General features: G+C 39.2%; 1 protein-coding gene across 1 annotated transcript; it reads right to left on the bottom strand.

Moving 5' to 3' along the window:
* Positions 1-5,594: 5,594 nt before the first annotated feature.
* Positions 5,595-16,742, bottom strand: Fmr1nb (FMR1 neighbor). The gene is made up of 5 exons (XM_051141932.1): positions 16,445-16,742; positions 14,236-14,331; positions 10,195-10,332; positions 7,333-7,429; positions 5,595-5,598 (listed from the first exon to the last, which is right to left on the bottom strand). The coding sequence occupies exons 1-5, from the start codon at positions 16,740-16,742 to the stop codon at positions 5,595-5,597; spliced, it is 633 nt and encodes a 210-aa protein (XP_050997889.1).
* Between the last annotated feature and the right edge of the window lie 294 nt (positions 16,743-17,036).

Here is a 17,036-nt window from a genome sequence, read left to right as displayed (position 1 = left end):
CAACCAGAGGGAAGAGCAGCACCATGGGTTACTGCAGAATGAAGCACATAGCGGGCATAGATAGAGATTTGGCCCAGATGATGATAATTAGCAAGTATTTGGGATAATGGATAGATGGTACCTCAATAGAAATTATTAGAAGCAGATGGCATGGGATTGGGGCAGAGTATGGGATACCTGCCCCAGTGTGAGATGTAGTTTAGGGGATTAATATTTGCCCTGCCCCAGGTTAACTAAGGCTATTTTAAAATATAACTGCTGTTTGTGTCTTGATTGACTGCTAGCAAGTTAGAAAATACCGCTGTAATAAAAATTATAGTAAGTCATACTGCTAAATTAACCACAACACAGGTAGGCAGACAGTGGTGGAAAATAAGCAAAAAGATGCCGGATCCAGAATGGACAAAAGTTTGGAATAACCTTCCTAAAACAGATGACATCTAATCTGAGATCTACTGCTTGCCTGGAAATAAGCTAGATAAGAATAGTGGAAGTGACGAAATACGTAACAATAAGTCACTCAGTGATTGAATGGTGATATGCAATATAGTCTACGAACATTCAAGTAGAGTGGTGTGACTGGGATCACTAAGTAGGACCACAAGTCTTAGGTAGTGTGATGGTTAATACCTTGGCTGTCAACTTAATTGGATCAAAGTTGTTGGCTAAGAGCCAAGCTTCAGACAGAACAAGTCTGTGAAAAGATTCCCTGGAAGAATTAACAAAGCAAGTAGAGACTGTCTCCTAAAGTAAACAGTGCCTTCTGGAACTGATGAAGATATAAAAAAGTCTGAGGAAAATACAGTGCTGATTTTCCATGCTTGCCTTTGCTCTTTGTTGGTTGAATTGTGGCTGCCATTAATGCTGTCCTCACTCTTTAATGACATCAGAACTCAGCTCCTTTACCCTTACAGTGTGGACTGAAAACCAGCAGTTCTCCAGAAATCCTCTAAGCCACTCAGACAGAGCGTTCTCAGCCTCTCCAACATGCAAAAAGCCACTCAACTATCCAGACTGAAATATCTAAGACAATTTAGCAAACTCCCATTGTAATACATATTCTTTTTATTATATTCACGTTATATCCCGATGGGATTGTTATCCCCTCACTCTTATCTTCCTCCTCCCTCTTCTGCCCTATGCCCCACTGATAGACCTCTGATGGGAGGTGGGGGGCTCCTTCCCCATTGTCTGGCCACAGCCTGTCAGGTCTCATCAGGATAGCTTGCATCCTGTTCCTCTATGTGCCCACAAGGCTGCCCTGCAAAGGAGAAGTGGTCAGATCTTGGGCACTGGAGTGCATGTCAGAGGTTCAGAGACAGTCTCCCCACCCCCATGCAGAGAATTAGCTGTACTTCAGCTACATCTGAAGGGGGGGCGGAGAATCTAGGTTCTCTGCATGCATTGTCCTTGGTTGGTGCATCAGTTTGTGCAAGGGACCCTGTGTCCAGATCGGCTGGACTTGATGCTCTTCCTATGGAGCTCCTGACCCTTCTGGGTCCTTCCATCTCTCCACTCTTCCGTACAACTCTCAGTGCCCTGCCCAGAGTAAGGCTAAGAGTTCATATATGTCCAGATCCCCTGCTGTGTGGAATCTCTCAGAGGATATCTATGTTGGGCTGATATCCACTTATAAGTGAATATATACCATGCATGTCTTTCTGTGTCTGAGTTACCTCACTCAGGATGACTTTTTCTAGTTCCTTCCATTTGCCTGAACATTTCAAGATTTCCTTGTTTTTAATAGCTAAGTAGTATTCCATTGTGTAAATGTACCACAGTTTCTTTATCCATTCTTTGGTTGAGAGACAACTAGGTTGTTTCCAGGTTCTAACTATTTATGAATAAAGCTGCTATGAACATAGTTGAGCAAATGTCCTTATTGTATGGTGGAGCATCTTTCTGGTATATGCCTTGGAGTGGTATAGCTGGGTCTTGAGGTACAGTTATTCCCAAGTTTCTGAGAAAGCATCGGATTGATTTCCAAAGTGCTTGTACAATTTTGCACTCCCATCAGCAATGGAGTACTGCTCCCCTTTCTCCACATCCTCAACGGCATGTGCTGGTGTTTTTTATCTTAGCCATTCAGATAGGTGTAAAATGGACTCTCAGAGTCATTTGATTTGTATTTCCCTTATGGTTAATGAAATTGAACATTTATTTAAGGGTTTCTCAGCCATTTGACATAGAAAAATGCAAACAGATCCATATTCTATCACCCTGCACAAAATGCAAGTCCAAGTGGATCAAAGACCTCAGCATAAAACCAGGTACACTAAATCCTTTGGAAGAAAAAGTGGGGAAGAGCCTTGAACTCAGTGGCACAGGAGACAACTTCCTAAACAGAACGCCAACAGCTCAGGCTCTAAGATCAAAAATTAATAAATGGGACCTCATGAAACTAAAAAGCTTCTGTAAGGCAAAGGACACTGTCAACAGAACAAAACGACAGCCTACAGACTAGGAGGAGATCTTCCCCAAGCCTATATCCAACTAAGGGCTGATATCCAAATTATATAAGAACTCAGGAAAGTAAACACCACCAAACCAAATAATCCAATTAAAAATGAGGTACAGAGCTAAAAGAAAATTCTTAACAGAGGAGCATCAAATGGCTGAGAAACACCTAAAGAAATAGTCAATGTCGTTAGTTATCAGGGAAATGCAAATCAAAACCCATCTTACAACCATCAGAATGGCTAAGATCAAAAACTCAAGGGACAGCACATGCTGACAAGGATATGAAGAAGAGGAACACTTCCCCATTACTGATGGGAATGCAGACTTATACAACCACTTTGGAATCAATCTGGCACCTTCTCAAAAACTGAGAATAGTGCTACCTTAAGACCCAGCTATACCATTCCTGGGCATATACTAGAAAAATGCTCCAACATACAACAAGGACATTTGCTCAACTATGTTCATAGCAGCTTTATTCATAATAGCAATATTTGTAATAGCAACTTAGATGTCCCTCAACGGAAGAATGGATAAAGAAACTGTGGTACATTTACACAATGGAATACTATTCAGCTATTAAAAACAAGGAAATCTTGGAATGTGCAGGCAAATGGAATGAACTAGAAAAGATCATCCTGAGTAAGATAACCCAGACTCAGAAACGCACGGTATATACTCACTTGTAAGTGGATTATTAGCCCAACATAGATGCCCTCTAAGAGATTCCACACAGCGGGGGATCAGCACAGATCCTAGGACTCCCTGCTGAACTCCAGATGGAACACTAAGAGTGGTATGGAAGAATGGAGTGATAGAAGGTCCCATAGAGTCCAAGAGCCTCACAAGGAGACCATCAAGGCCGATGGACCTGGACCCAGGAGGGCCAGCACAAACTGTTGGACCAACCTAGGACTTTGAGACAGACAACCTAGACCTCCTGTTCCGATCTAGCCAACGGACAGCTCATTCTCCTCGGTGGTGGGGGTATGGGGACTGCTTCTGACATGAACTCTGGTGGCCCCAATTTAATCACTTCCCTATGGTGGGGAGGCCTGGTGGGCACACAAAGGAAGAGGAAGCAGGCTATCTGGATGAGACGTGATAGGCTGTAGTCATATGGTGGGGGAGGAGGTCCCACTTCTGTCAGAGGTCTAGGGGAGGGGAATAGGGTGGAAGAAGGAGGAAAGGTGGGAAGGGGGAAGATATAGAGTGGATAACAATCAGGATATAATATGAATAAATAGAATAAATTTAAAATTTTTTAAATATGGCTGATGTCTTCAACATCTCAGTACACTCTACATTAAATAGCAAAGCAATTATTGAATGGATATGCTCAGCTGCACAAATCACGAAGCACCAAAAAATAGAGGACTTCTAGTTGGTTCTGGGGAGTGACAATAATCTTCACCAACACTGCTTTCACTTCCAACCTCTTCTCATTTTTCATTGCTCCAATAACTGGCAATTGTTAGCTCTCTAGGTGATATATCAATAAAGGATAGTGTCCAAACTTAAGAGGCAAAAGAATATCAAAATCTCATTTGTTTTGGTTTAAAACTGAAGACAAAGAGGTGTTAAAACAAATTTCTCCCTAGGGTACACTCTAATGGCTCATGTTTAAGACCGAATGTGATAGCCGGGCATGGTAGTGCACGCCTTTAATCCCAGCACTCAGGAGGCAGAGGCAGGTGGATCTCTGTGAGTTCGAGGCCAGCCTGGTCTACAAAGCAAGTCCAGGACAGTCAAGGCTACATAGAGAAACCCTGTCTCGAAAAAAACCAAAAAAAAAAAAAAAAAAGACCGAATGTAATTAAGAAGAGCACATGGTGGGGCTGGAGAGATGGCTCAGTGGTTAAGAGCACCACTTGCTCTTCCAAACGTCCTGAGTTCAATTCTCAGAAACCATATGGTGGCTCACAACCATCTATAATGTAATCTGATGCCCTCTTCCATAGTGCAGGTGTACATGCAGGCAGAGCACTGTATACATAATAAATAAATAAATAAATAAATCTTTAAAAAAAAAGAAGAGCACATGAGTACTTCCCAATGATAAAATGGCAAAAGGATTCTTTCAACAGAGGCATACATCGTGTTACTGTGGATCGGTACTTGGCTTTTAGTTCCTGTGATTTAAAGAAACAATTGTATCTGGCTTCTTTTCTTTTTTAACAATCTAACTTTAAAACTTAACTGTATGTAAATGTATGTGTTAGAGGGGAGTTTGGGCATGTGACTACAGGTGCCGTTGGAAGCCAGAGGCCTCAAAAATCTCCAGAGCTGGAAATACAGGTGGTTGTGAGCATGGCTTTGAAAGAACACTACACATTTTTAATTGCTGAGCCCTCTCTCCACTCCCTCGTTTCATTTTTAAATAGGTGCATATAGATTTTTACAGCTATACCTATTTCATTTGATAGGATTATTTATTTTGACTAATTTAATATCTTATGTCCTTTATTCTTTGAAGTGGAAACAGGATGTGCGCTAAGAGGATTATTCTAAGGAAGTATCTTAGCCCTCAAAGGGAGTTTTGAAACCTTTGGTCTCCAGTCATCTCCTTATCTGGTGTTTGCTTCTAAAAACAGCCTACCAAAAAAAAAAAAAAAACAGCCTACCAGGAGAATCTGGCTGTCCCATCTACCCTCAACCACTGCACCTAGAAACTGAGCTGAATACTGACTGAGGTTAAAGTGCCACCTGTCCAGGGGCCATAATCAGCAGCTCAGAATGACAGAAGGAGCATACTGCTCGTATACAAATTACTGCTGTAACAGCAGAGGAAACCAAAACATATGTACTTCATCTTCTTATTCACAGAGGCTGAGTCTCTCAAATAGTCTGTATTTTGTAAAAACATAAAATATGTTTTCAGGGGATAAACTGTGGATTTCATTGTAAAGAATCCAGTGGATATGAATGTCTTCCTAAAACATGTTGGTAAATGTGTAATGGAAGATTCAGGAGAAATTATACCAATCTTATTATCCATATACTTCCTAAATTATAAAGCATAGCTCTAGCCATTGAATCCTAACAAAGATTTTGCATTTATCATAAGTTATTTTTTATATAAAAGCAAGTTTTGAAGGGAAGAAGGGAATCAAAAACTCCACTCCTACCCCCAATCACCTAGAAAAAGGAAAAAAATTAGAAAAGCAAACAAAGGGCAGGAAAGATTGCCCATTGGTTAAGAGCATTGGCTTCTTTCCCAAAGGACATAGGTTTGATTCCGAGGACACACAGGTGACTTACAACCATTTTTAACTACAGTTCTAGCACATTTGATGCTCTCCTCTGGCCTCCTCGGGCACCAGCAAAGTATGTGGTACAGGTATGCATACAGATGAAGCAACCACACAAGTAAATATATAACTAATTTTTAAAAGATGACATGACTTTGCTTCAAACAGAGAGAAAGAGACAGAGATGGGGTGAGGGTAGACAAAGGCTATGGAATAGAAACCATGAATTCAAGTAAGAATACTTGGTACATGACCATGAGGACTTGGGTTTGCTTATTAGCAGGGAAAAAAAAAGCCAGACATGGCCTTGTGTGCCTGTAACCTAAGCCTGTCTCAAATGAATAGGTGAAGGGTGATGGGCCAGAACATCTAGCATCCTCTGGCTTCCTCACAAGCATAGGCACGTGTACCCTCATACACATGAGCATATACCACACAGAGAATATTATCCACGCAAAATTTAAATCCAAAGGAATTCTAAGAAAAGGAATTGGCTTGAATGCAAGCAGAAACAGGCAAAATGCTGCAGTTGATAGAAAAATTTTCAATGATCTGTTAAATTTGCACCTTGTGAAAGAAAACCAGAAGTACAAGGCCAATCTGAGCTATGCAGTAACTTCAAAGCCATGCTGCACAACTAAATGAGTCCCTGACTGGAAATAGAAAGTGACAAGGCTGGGCAAATGGGTTTGTGATATTGCACTTACCTTAGCAACAAAGTCTTCTGATCAATCCTTAGTATTATACACACGCACGCACGTACGCATGCACACAGACACACACACACATACAATCTGTTGAAGTAATAAACAGAACCTTGAGATCCTTATGGAAAGTAAAATAAGGTGTATAAACATCAGAAATGCTTAATCTGCAATCAACAACTTTTCCCAGAAAACTGAAGGAGGTACTTGCTCTCAGTCATGCCTATGGTGAGCCTGTACTGGAATCTGAATGTGGGATTTCCTTAATACTATGTTTCTAATTCCCTGGCAATTTTTTCAGCTCTGGGAGTTGAACCTTTGAGCCTCATGCAAAGGAAGCACTATGTCATTAAGCTATATTCCTTGCCTCACACTTTCACGCTCATTCTGGCTCTGCTGTGTACTTTCATACCCGCTCTGTTTCAGTGAATAGAGCTACAAAAAAAAAAAAAAGAGCAAATTTGCAATCAGCAAGTGCTAGGTTTCCTTTCAGATTTTGTATAAATCTCTATGAAAAAGATCAGATATAATTTATTTTAAAGACAGCCCGATGTGTGTGCTCTAAGACCAAGGATAGAAGACCAATGGCAGCCTAACATTTCCAGAGATCCATTTCATTTGCAGTTAATAACCACCCTAACTGCACACATCTCCAACTTATGGAGTTCTTTTTCCTTCCTGTTGGGATTTTTATGATGAAATATACAAAGCATACCAAACACAGCATCTTTTAGTTGTGAAAAAAATAGCATGTCTTAAAAAGAAAAATTTAGTAATTTTATTTTTGTGTTTTTCCCAAAAAACAAAAGGCACCCAAACATCATCTGATCATATTTAAAGCGTTAGAATCAATGTGTCTACATACAAATATCCATGTATAGTTAGCACTTAACAAAGAAAGGATTATGTTTACCTACCTCCTGCGGCAAAGAGAGCAACAATACATAGGCAGAAGTCCCACGATTATCATGACGATCACAGAGCACCCAAACACCCGGAGCATCTGTAGAGGCTCTGTTGGTTTAATTATGACCCGTTACTTTTAGGACTAGGCAAGAGAAGCAAATCTGAACTATTTTACAAAGTCTTTATTTTAAAAAATATGAGTTAATAAAGTAAAATAAAGGTAAACTTCCTTATTATGTTTCAAGTACTTTCAAAATGTGGCCTCCAACAGCATCTTAAACAAAATAACCAGACTTTCCATTGGCAGAATATGATTCATAATATTGGATTCTTTATATGGCCCTAAATGTTCTTATTCTATGGCCATATGTTCTGCATCGTAGAGAATCTGAAAAACAAATCAATCTATGAACAGTTAACTTGGGAAAGAAATGGCTTTTTCAGTGATTACTTCCAAATTACAAAGTACTCAATTAAACACAGAATCAAAAATTTGCAGGTGAATAAGCATACTTTAGCTTCATATGCACTGATAAATTCACTATAATGTGATTAGGAAATTGTAAGTCATGGCTCAATTTTTCCACTAAAAGAATCAAATGTTTCCTCACACATAATAAAAACAGTAAACTGATTAATGAATTCCAAGTACCATATGACAGCATTAAAACTGCAATACTATATTCATGATCAGGCTTTAGTTTTCATCATTAATACTAGATATACAAAAGTAAGCTCTAAATTGAATAGGGACTTATATAAACCTAAGATACTGTTCTGCATGGATCTTATTATTATTACTTCTTAGTGCTCTATCACATCAAATCCATTCATCATGGAACTGGAAGATAGTATGTCCCCACTAGCAAATGAAGGTAAGAAAAAAAAAAGCAGATGGTATATTGCTTTAACTTCAGAAGGAAATAAAAATCTTAAAAAGGTAATTTTACATGGGATCATTTTTAAAGAGACAGAACAAAGGAGAGCTAATAAAGACACCTAACAGGAACCAGCCACATCTACTGCTACATCAAAGTCGTTGAAGACAAGATAAATGGGAAGACAGTTACATCGGAGCAGAAATGGAGAATAAAATGTTAAGTCATGTCTTAGCGTTTTAAGACATGTCTAACTGAGGTTATTAGGACTAAGCAGAAACTGATACCCCATAGGGAAAGGCCTCCCATGTAGCCTTAGAAGGCCAGAAGCTGGTAGAGTGTTTGCTTAGTGTGCATGAAGCCCAAGGTTTGACCTTTAGCATCACATAAATTAGGTGATAGTGCATGTCCATAATCTCACGGCAAATTTTAAGTCATCATCTGCTACAAAGGAAGTTCAGAGTCAGGCTAGAAGACTAGACGTGTCTCAGAAAATAAAAGTAAAATTTCTTTCTGATTTTTTTCCTGGCTTCCTATTTCCTATTCTTCCCTCCTCCAGAGGAAAAGCCAGAGAAATTTTTACTTACCCCACGACAGGTCACAGAAAGCAGAAGGTTTTTTTCCCAAAGCTAGCCAAAAGCTCAAAACTGTTACTATGACCCTCCACTGCCTTTCAATTCTCTGACCAGCTGCGTGCTGTGACACATGACTGAAATCTGAACATCTGAGGTTGCGATAGAAAAATGAGAAGTTCAACTACAAAGCAAATTTGAATCAAGTCTGAGTTCCATAAGATTACACTTATTAGTAAAAAACAAAAACAAGCAAACAGCCGGGTGTGGTGGCACACGCCTTTAATCCCAGCACTCGAGAGGCAGGTGGATCGCTGTGAGTTCAAGGCCAGCCTGGTCTACAAAGTGAGTCCAGGATGGCCAAGGCTACACAGAGAAACCCTGTCTCGAAAAACAAAAACAAAAACAAAAAAACAAGCAAACAAACAAAAAATAAAACAAGTGACAGAAGGGAAGAGAGAGAAAACAAAAAGAAATCTCTAACTTAGTATGTCATAAGATCTCAATTTCATAAAGGGCCCTCCCTGAGGCAAATACTGGGAAGGAAAGAATGTGCTACAGAGATGCCATTAAGACTCTGGAGAGACCGTCTCAGAGTTTTCCATTTAAATCAGTCTTTTGTCCAATCATTTATACATGTGTCCATACTTCATAGAACCTTAAGTATATTCTTGTATCATCTCCTCTTAATTCAAAAGCCTAAGTGTAACATTAAAGTATAATCAAATCAATTTGTGATGTTTTTCTCCTGCTAATCTCTCTTTTGGTACAAGCTTATCATCTAAGACTGTTTCCAGTGAGTGAGACGGGATTAATCTCTATGATAGTAAATGTTGATTGGGAACTGACTAGATTCAGAAAAGCCTAGAAGGTTAGTAAAGCACACCTCTGAGCTTATCTGTAAGTCATTAGCTGTGTGACCCTTGCCCCACAGATTATGTCAAAAGAAAGCTGACAATTCTGCCAAGCTCTGAAGCCCCTGTGCCCTGACCCAAACCTTGGAAATAAAGACTATGCCTTGTTGTACAACTTTGCACAAGCTGTAATAAATCAGTGCCTAAGTTTTACCTTTCAATAGGAGGTGGTCAGTAATTTGATAAATAGAACATTGCTGGGCACCATTCAACTACCTTCTCTTAGAAAGATGGCCATGCCTCATACAGTAGCTTAGATGTTTTGAAAAGAAGGAAGTGAGTGAACCAAATGAGCAGGTTAGACCAATTCTAAATGGTTAGTCATCATCTAAGGGCTAAACAGAAACCACTAGAAAACTACTGAAAATTTCTATTGATACTATTGGTCTTGGTTTGGGAGTTCCTTCAAAATGTTAATCTAGGAAGGCTAAAGATGTACTTAAAACCTTGCAACTATTTATTTAAACATTTTTTTCAGGATTTAATGTAAATAAACGAATGAGACTTACTGTCTCTCAGTGGGGCATAGCACTTCATTTTGGTCCCAGATGATGAAAAGCAACACTTGGATCTGAAACATTCAGTCTTGTTGAGATACGCCTTCTTATTACATGCCACCACTTCCTGGTTCTCTCTTATGATGCATGCTTTCAAAGATAGGAATCCAAGAAAGAATTGTTAGCATGATTAATAAGCACTTTTCATAGTCAAAAAATACAAAGCAAGAGAAAAATGAAAAACTCAACACAGTAAATTCTAAAATATAAATAATGATGAATGCTAAAGTTAAAATGAGAAAATAATTAACAATATACTTTTCAAATTGGATTAACTGCAGAAATATACAAGTTGTTAACTAATAGGGTATCTTTTTGATAGTAGGTCTCCAGTATACTAGGCCAACCTATATATCAAGTCCTCTATACAAACACAAATGGCCTTGAACTTGAGACAGAGCCTCTTGAACACTAGGAGTACAGATGACCACTGTGCCCAGTTTCATGCAGTGCTAGAACTCAAACTCAGAGCTTTGTGTATGTTGGGTAAACACTTTGTGAATAATCCCATGCTGGTAAAATAGTTTTAAAAGAACTATAAGCCATGAGGGAAATAGTAGTGACACAAAGACAACAGAAAGGATACTTTTTGTGATTTTGAAATCATGACACTACAGAAAAATAGAAGGTAGTAGCAATTATTCTATTAAGTAACTCAAAAAAAGCAAATGCTACATACATGTCCTCTCTCATGCATACATCCCATATCGTATATTCTAATTTTTATATCTGTGTGAGTATGTGGTAGGTATGAAACTAGAAAGGAAACTTATGACGGGGTAAAAAGAGGTCCTAAGGAAGTTGGAAAAAGAAAAAAAAAAAAGTAAGCTGAATATGTTGGGGAGGGTGGTTAAGATGGCTCAGAGATTAAGAGCATGTACTATATTCCAGAGACCAGAGTTTGATTCCTAATGCCCATATCAAGTGGCTCACAGCTGCTTGTAACTCCAGCTCCAGAAGGATCCAATACCTTTGTTTTCATTGGACACTTGTTCACACGTGCATAACCATATATTGGCATATAGACACATGATTAAAAATAACAAAATAAATAGTTAAAACATGAATATTTCTGACATGAAGTAAAAGGGGGTTAACTTAGGGAAGAAAGTGGACAAGCAGGAGGTGAGCAGGAGAGTAAGACCGGTAAGGATCAACAAAATCAGACCTGGGGAGGGTGAGGTAGGGGAAGGACAAAAGGCCTGTAGAGAAAAGGGAAACTGTGGGCTGAGGCATCTCTGAGACAAGCTGGAGATCTAAGCCATGGTAGGCTCCAGGGGGGATATGAGAGGGACTCTAGCAGAGACTCCTAGTAACAGAGGCCATGGAGATTGAAGAGGACAACCTCTAACTAGACAAGTCTCCTAGCAAAGGGAGGGGAACACCCAGCCCACCTACATAAAATTTGACCCAAAATTTACCCTGCCTACAAGATGTCCAGGGATAAAGATAGAGCAGAGAGAGCAGAGACTGAGGGAAGGTCCACCCAATGCTGGCCTAACACAAGACGCACTCCATGAGAGAGAACCAACCCCTGACACAATTAAGGATATTCTGCTATGCTTGCAGCCAGGAGCCTAGCAGAGTTGTCCTGAGAGGCTCCACCCAGCAGTGTCTCAAAACAGATGCTCAGACTCATAGCCAAACATTGTGCAATGCATAGGGAACCTTCTAGAAAAGTGGAGGGTAAGGATTGAAGGAGCTGCAGGTGACAGGGGCTCCACAAGGAGACCAACAAAGCCAACTATCCAGGGCCCAGAGCGGCTGGCTGAGACTGAAGCACCAACCAAGGACCATGCATGGACTGGACCTTGGCCCCCTACACAGATGTAGTTGATGAGCAGCTCAGGCTTCATGTGGGTTCTCTAGTAAGGGAAGCAGGGCTGTCTCTGATATGGATTCTGATGCCAGCTTTTCAATTGATTCCCCCTGGTGGGACTGCTGTGCCAGGCAACAGGGGAAGAGGACATACTCAGTTCTGATATTACTTGATGAGCTGGGGTGGATGGGAAGTGGGGCTCCCCTTTTCTGAGGAATAGGGAAGGGGAGGGGGAAGAGGGAAGAAGTGAGGAGGGATGGGGCTATGACCAGGATGTAAAGTGAATAAATAAATACGTAGATAAATAAATGAAAATGTTACCCTAAAACCTATTCCTTTGTATGCTATTTTTAAAAAGCTAATTAAAAAACACAGATGTGTATTTTTAAAAACAACCTTCAGAGTCACAAAAAAAAGTTTCCTTAACTGGCATACAATAATTGTATACATTTATGGGACACAGTGGCCTTGCAATAAATATATAATTATATATGTATATGTGTGTAATGATTATTTTGGAGTAATTAGTACATGCATCACCTTAAACCTCAAAATCTTTTCCATTATGTAGTTCACAATTATTGTTTTTAAAGAAGATAGCACATACAACCGAAAAATATTAATCTTGTTCTTTTAAATATGTGAATCAATACAGACCAAATTTTTCTTTAAAAAAGAAAGCAGGGCTGGGAATGTGGCTTAGTTGATAAAATGTTTGCCTGATATACATGTCATCCTGGGGTGGGTCCCTAGCACCGTATAAAACTAGGCTTGGTGGAATGTGGCTGGAATTCTAGCATTTCGGAGATGGAAACCAAAGGAACAAAAGATCAATACCATCCTGACTACATAGGTTACCCTTGGCTGTGCCCCTGTTCAACAATAATGAAAGAAAGCAATGGAGCAAGGAAGAGTAAAGAGGAGGGAGGGAGAAGAAACAATTTGATTTGAGGAAGAAGTTTTATACAATTGATTTTGCTTTTATTTCTTGTGTTAGGAAAATTAAAATATAAAAACAAAATAGCCTGTGATCCAAACACTCAGGGAGACAAAGGCAGGGGGAATCTGTCAGTTTGAGGCCACCCCGGTGTACAAAAAGATTACAGGACAGCTAAGGCTACATAGAGATACCCTATCTTGAAAAAAATAATAATAATAACAAACAACCATTTCAAAGGCCACTTCAGTGCTTACACTACTGTAATTACCCTCAGCAAGTGGTGGACAGTTTATCTCTGCTTGTTTTCAAAGCTCTAAAGTTTAACCTTCATTTATTTCTGTTATACTCAGTAAGCCCTTCTTTTAGCCTATTCTTAGACATATTTTTTTTTGTTCATTCAACTTGACTATGGCAATAGTTTTGTTTTAAGAACTCATTTATTTTGCTACCTATGAGGATAGCTACTTTATACTTGATGAAATCACTAGAGAAGCATAAAGAGATTTTCCACAGAAGTCTTCAATGATGTAATCTAGAATTAAACAATGGATTTAATTTTGTGTTTAGATAAGTATATCAGATCTTCTTAGAATGAATTCTATATAGTTTTTAGTAAAATCTTTATCATGACAATTTATGAGAAACTTTGCTTTGAAAGGGGACCACATGCTGTGCAAAATAAAATGTGTTTGTGGTTAATAATCCTCAAGGGCCATCATGTGCTTGATTTAAAAAAAAAAAAAAAAAAACAAACACACATATACAGATCACAAAATGATGCAACTTGAAACCTGGACATTTTATGATTAACACAGATGGGAAAACATCTGGTACATTCTGTAACAACAGAGCCACTGCTTAATGTCACAGAAGACATCAATTTAACAGTACTGGTTCAGTTACTAAATTAGGCCATGCCTCTCAGGTAAGTTATAAAGGCTTTAAGTATTTCTAAGAGAAAAATATTTTATGAAAAATTATAAGCTAAAAAAAAGAAAAATTATAAGCATAAGCCTTAATATGCCACATTTGCCTTACAATTATTATCCCAGATCATCTTCACAATTTCTGGGGTATCTTCATTATAAGATGAAAATGCTGATGTCCAGAGTCAAGGCTCAAAGGCAGTTCCACTCCAATGTTGAGAAAACAAACTACTTCCTAAGTACTTAACTATTGTTTTTAAAACAAGGGCATTAAGTAAAAAAAAAAAAAAAAAAAAAAATCAACTTACTTGTTGGAAAGAAAAAATTCAGCAAAATTTCCCCGTGGGAACCATGTTCTAGAGTTTCACCATGCCATGGCAATTTCTCTCTTGGAGACACAGAATCTGAAAAGTGTTAAGTGAGATTATTAATTCCAGTATATATAATAAACATTTTCAATGAAGCTTTTATAGTAATTAACCTTTGCTTAACTAATTATGGAAATATAACAGATGTTGCATTTTAATATTCTAAAAGCATAGACACTGATAATCAGATTGTGATTCTGGTACAAAACTGCACATGTATTCAAATTAACAAATAGTTAACTTACTAGCTCACACATTCCATTGGCCTTCTGGGCAATGTTTTAAATAACAAGTTTGGCTAACAAAAGCTTAGTGTTTAAAATTTTACCAATGGAAAATTCAGGAACAAAAAAGAATAGAAAAATAAAAACGGTATGCATTCCAACTAAATTAGAACCTACGAAATAAATTGAAAACTGTGCTGATGTCCTTACACAGGGATACAGGTCTTAGACCTCTTTCATTCTACTACAAAGATACCCTGACACAAACATGTGTATATACACCGAAACACACACAAATAAAAATGAAACAAGTCTGTAAAAATTTTGAGATACTAAAAAACTGATTATGTGCATGCAAAAGGTAAAATAAGTTAACTCATCTATATCATATATAAAAAGTAACATAAATGGGTCAACAATCCGGATATAAGAGCTAAATCTTTAAAATTCTTAGAAGAAAACAGAAACAGTATTTATGAACTTGGATTTGCCAATGGCTGCTTAAATATGACACTGAAGGAACAAATAACCAAAGAAAAAAACATAAATTAGCATTCCCAAGAGTTTAAATCTTTCATACATCAAAGGGCATTATGTTGAGCATGACTTCACATGCCTGTAACCTCAGCATGCGGGAGGCATCAGAAGTATCTTGACAAGTTGCAACACAACCTAGGCTAGGCAGGCCTAGGCCAAGTAACAAGGTGACTTCAAACAAAACAAAGGCATTATGGACATTATGAAGATAATAAAAGACAATGTACACAACTGGAGGGAATAGTTACAAATCATCTTATTAGATAATGGTCTAATATATAGAACACATAAAGAATTCTGAAATGCATTAAAATTTTAGAAATACATTTAAAATGGGCAAAGTTTAGAAAGAACAGTTTTCCAAAGTTAAAAAATGTCAACAATCACATGAAAACATGTTCAGCATCACAAGTTATTCAAGAAATGCAAATCAAAACCAAAGCATGATACATTTTACATCTATAAGGAAGCTATCGTTACAAAGGGAGAGGAACAACAAATGTTGAACACTGCTGCTGGAGACATTAATGAGTAAGTCATGACAAATCTGTCTATGGCCTCCTCAGAAAAGTCAATACGTAGTTCCTATATGACCCTAAATTCCACCTTGCAAAAGTTGAAAATAGATCCACACAAAAATTTATATACAAATGCTCATAGAAGCATTACAACAGTCAACGTAGGAAACAACACAAATTTGGCATACTTGATTAAAAATATAAATATATGTATATGTATATATGTATTATATATGTATTATATATGTGTATATATATATGATGCATGGGTGTGTGTGTGTGTAAAAAAAAATCCGTATAATGGAATATTATTTAGCCCTAAATAAGGACTGACATTTTATAAAAAGAAGTGTGTGAGGTAGAGAGTTTGTGAGGAAGAGTGAAATACATTTCAATCCCCTCAATTCACACTCCCAATCCTGCCTTAATCCGCCATACTTGCCTCTCCCTCAATCCCCTTTACCCGGAACCGCAATCCTGCCTTACCCTCGCAAAAACTCCCTCACACATTTCAATACCGGATTCAAATCCTCAATTACTTAATACACTTTTAATCACCTCAATCCATGCCTCACCTCTGAATCCCCACTCTAGGCCGCCACGCACTGCTTTACAGGCCCCAGCAGTCCCTGCCCCTCCCCCACCCGCATTCCTGCCCCATCCCCGCAATCCCTGCCTCACTAACCGCCTTGGTCTCTATCAATTCCCCTGGGCCTCGGTTCCCCTCACCCTGCCACCTTTGGCCCCAAGCACGCCCTTTTCGCACCAATCCCTTCCCGGGCACTACCCATCATTCTGCCCCACCCTTATCCTCACCTCACTCACACTTCCCAAGGCCCTGTCCCACCTTGTCTACTCTCCAATACTTACTGGTGTTCACAATATAGCACAGGATCACCAAAGTCCAGATTAAAAGCAGAAACAGACCCAAGTTCCTCCGGTACCACATATTTTGCAGACACTGGCGAACTGCAGCCCAGAAGCCAAACTGAGGGACGGCCGCCATGTTGATCGTCGGACCAGATCTCTGTGGTCCTTGAAACATCCTGGGAGCCGGATTCTCGCCTCGGTGGCCGCTATCAGAAGTTGTTATCTTTGAGCGTACTCCACGGAGAGCCGCGCTCTTCGATCTATGCCTTCCCTGCCTTGGCCTGATATCCGAAGGCATGATTCAGGACTCCGGCCGGCCTAAGGCAACACCTCACAGCCCAGCCCAGAACCTCTGCAGCTTAAGCTCTCGTGGGACTTGAAACTCCTGGAACTCGGAACTCTCGTACCACTTGCAACAATAGCAGGTCTCGCGAGATGTCAGGCACATTCCTTCCCAATGACGACTTTCTGTAGCCTTCCGCACACCTACCCATTTTAACCCCTTGCATGGATGGTGTTTTATATCCTCCCGTTCCCGTGGCGCACGCCTTTAATTCCAGCACTCGGGAGGCAGAGGCAGGCCTTTAATTCC

The sequence above is a fragment of the Acomys russatus genome, chromosome X (genome assembly GCF_903995435.1).
Source record: "Acomys russatus chromosome X, mAcoRus1.1, whole genome shotgun sequence".
Taxonomy (NCBI): Eukaryota; Metazoa; Chordata; class Mammalia; order Rodentia; family Muridae; genus Acomys; species Acomys russatus.
This window is presented reverse-complemented; position numbering and strand designations above follow the sequence as displayed.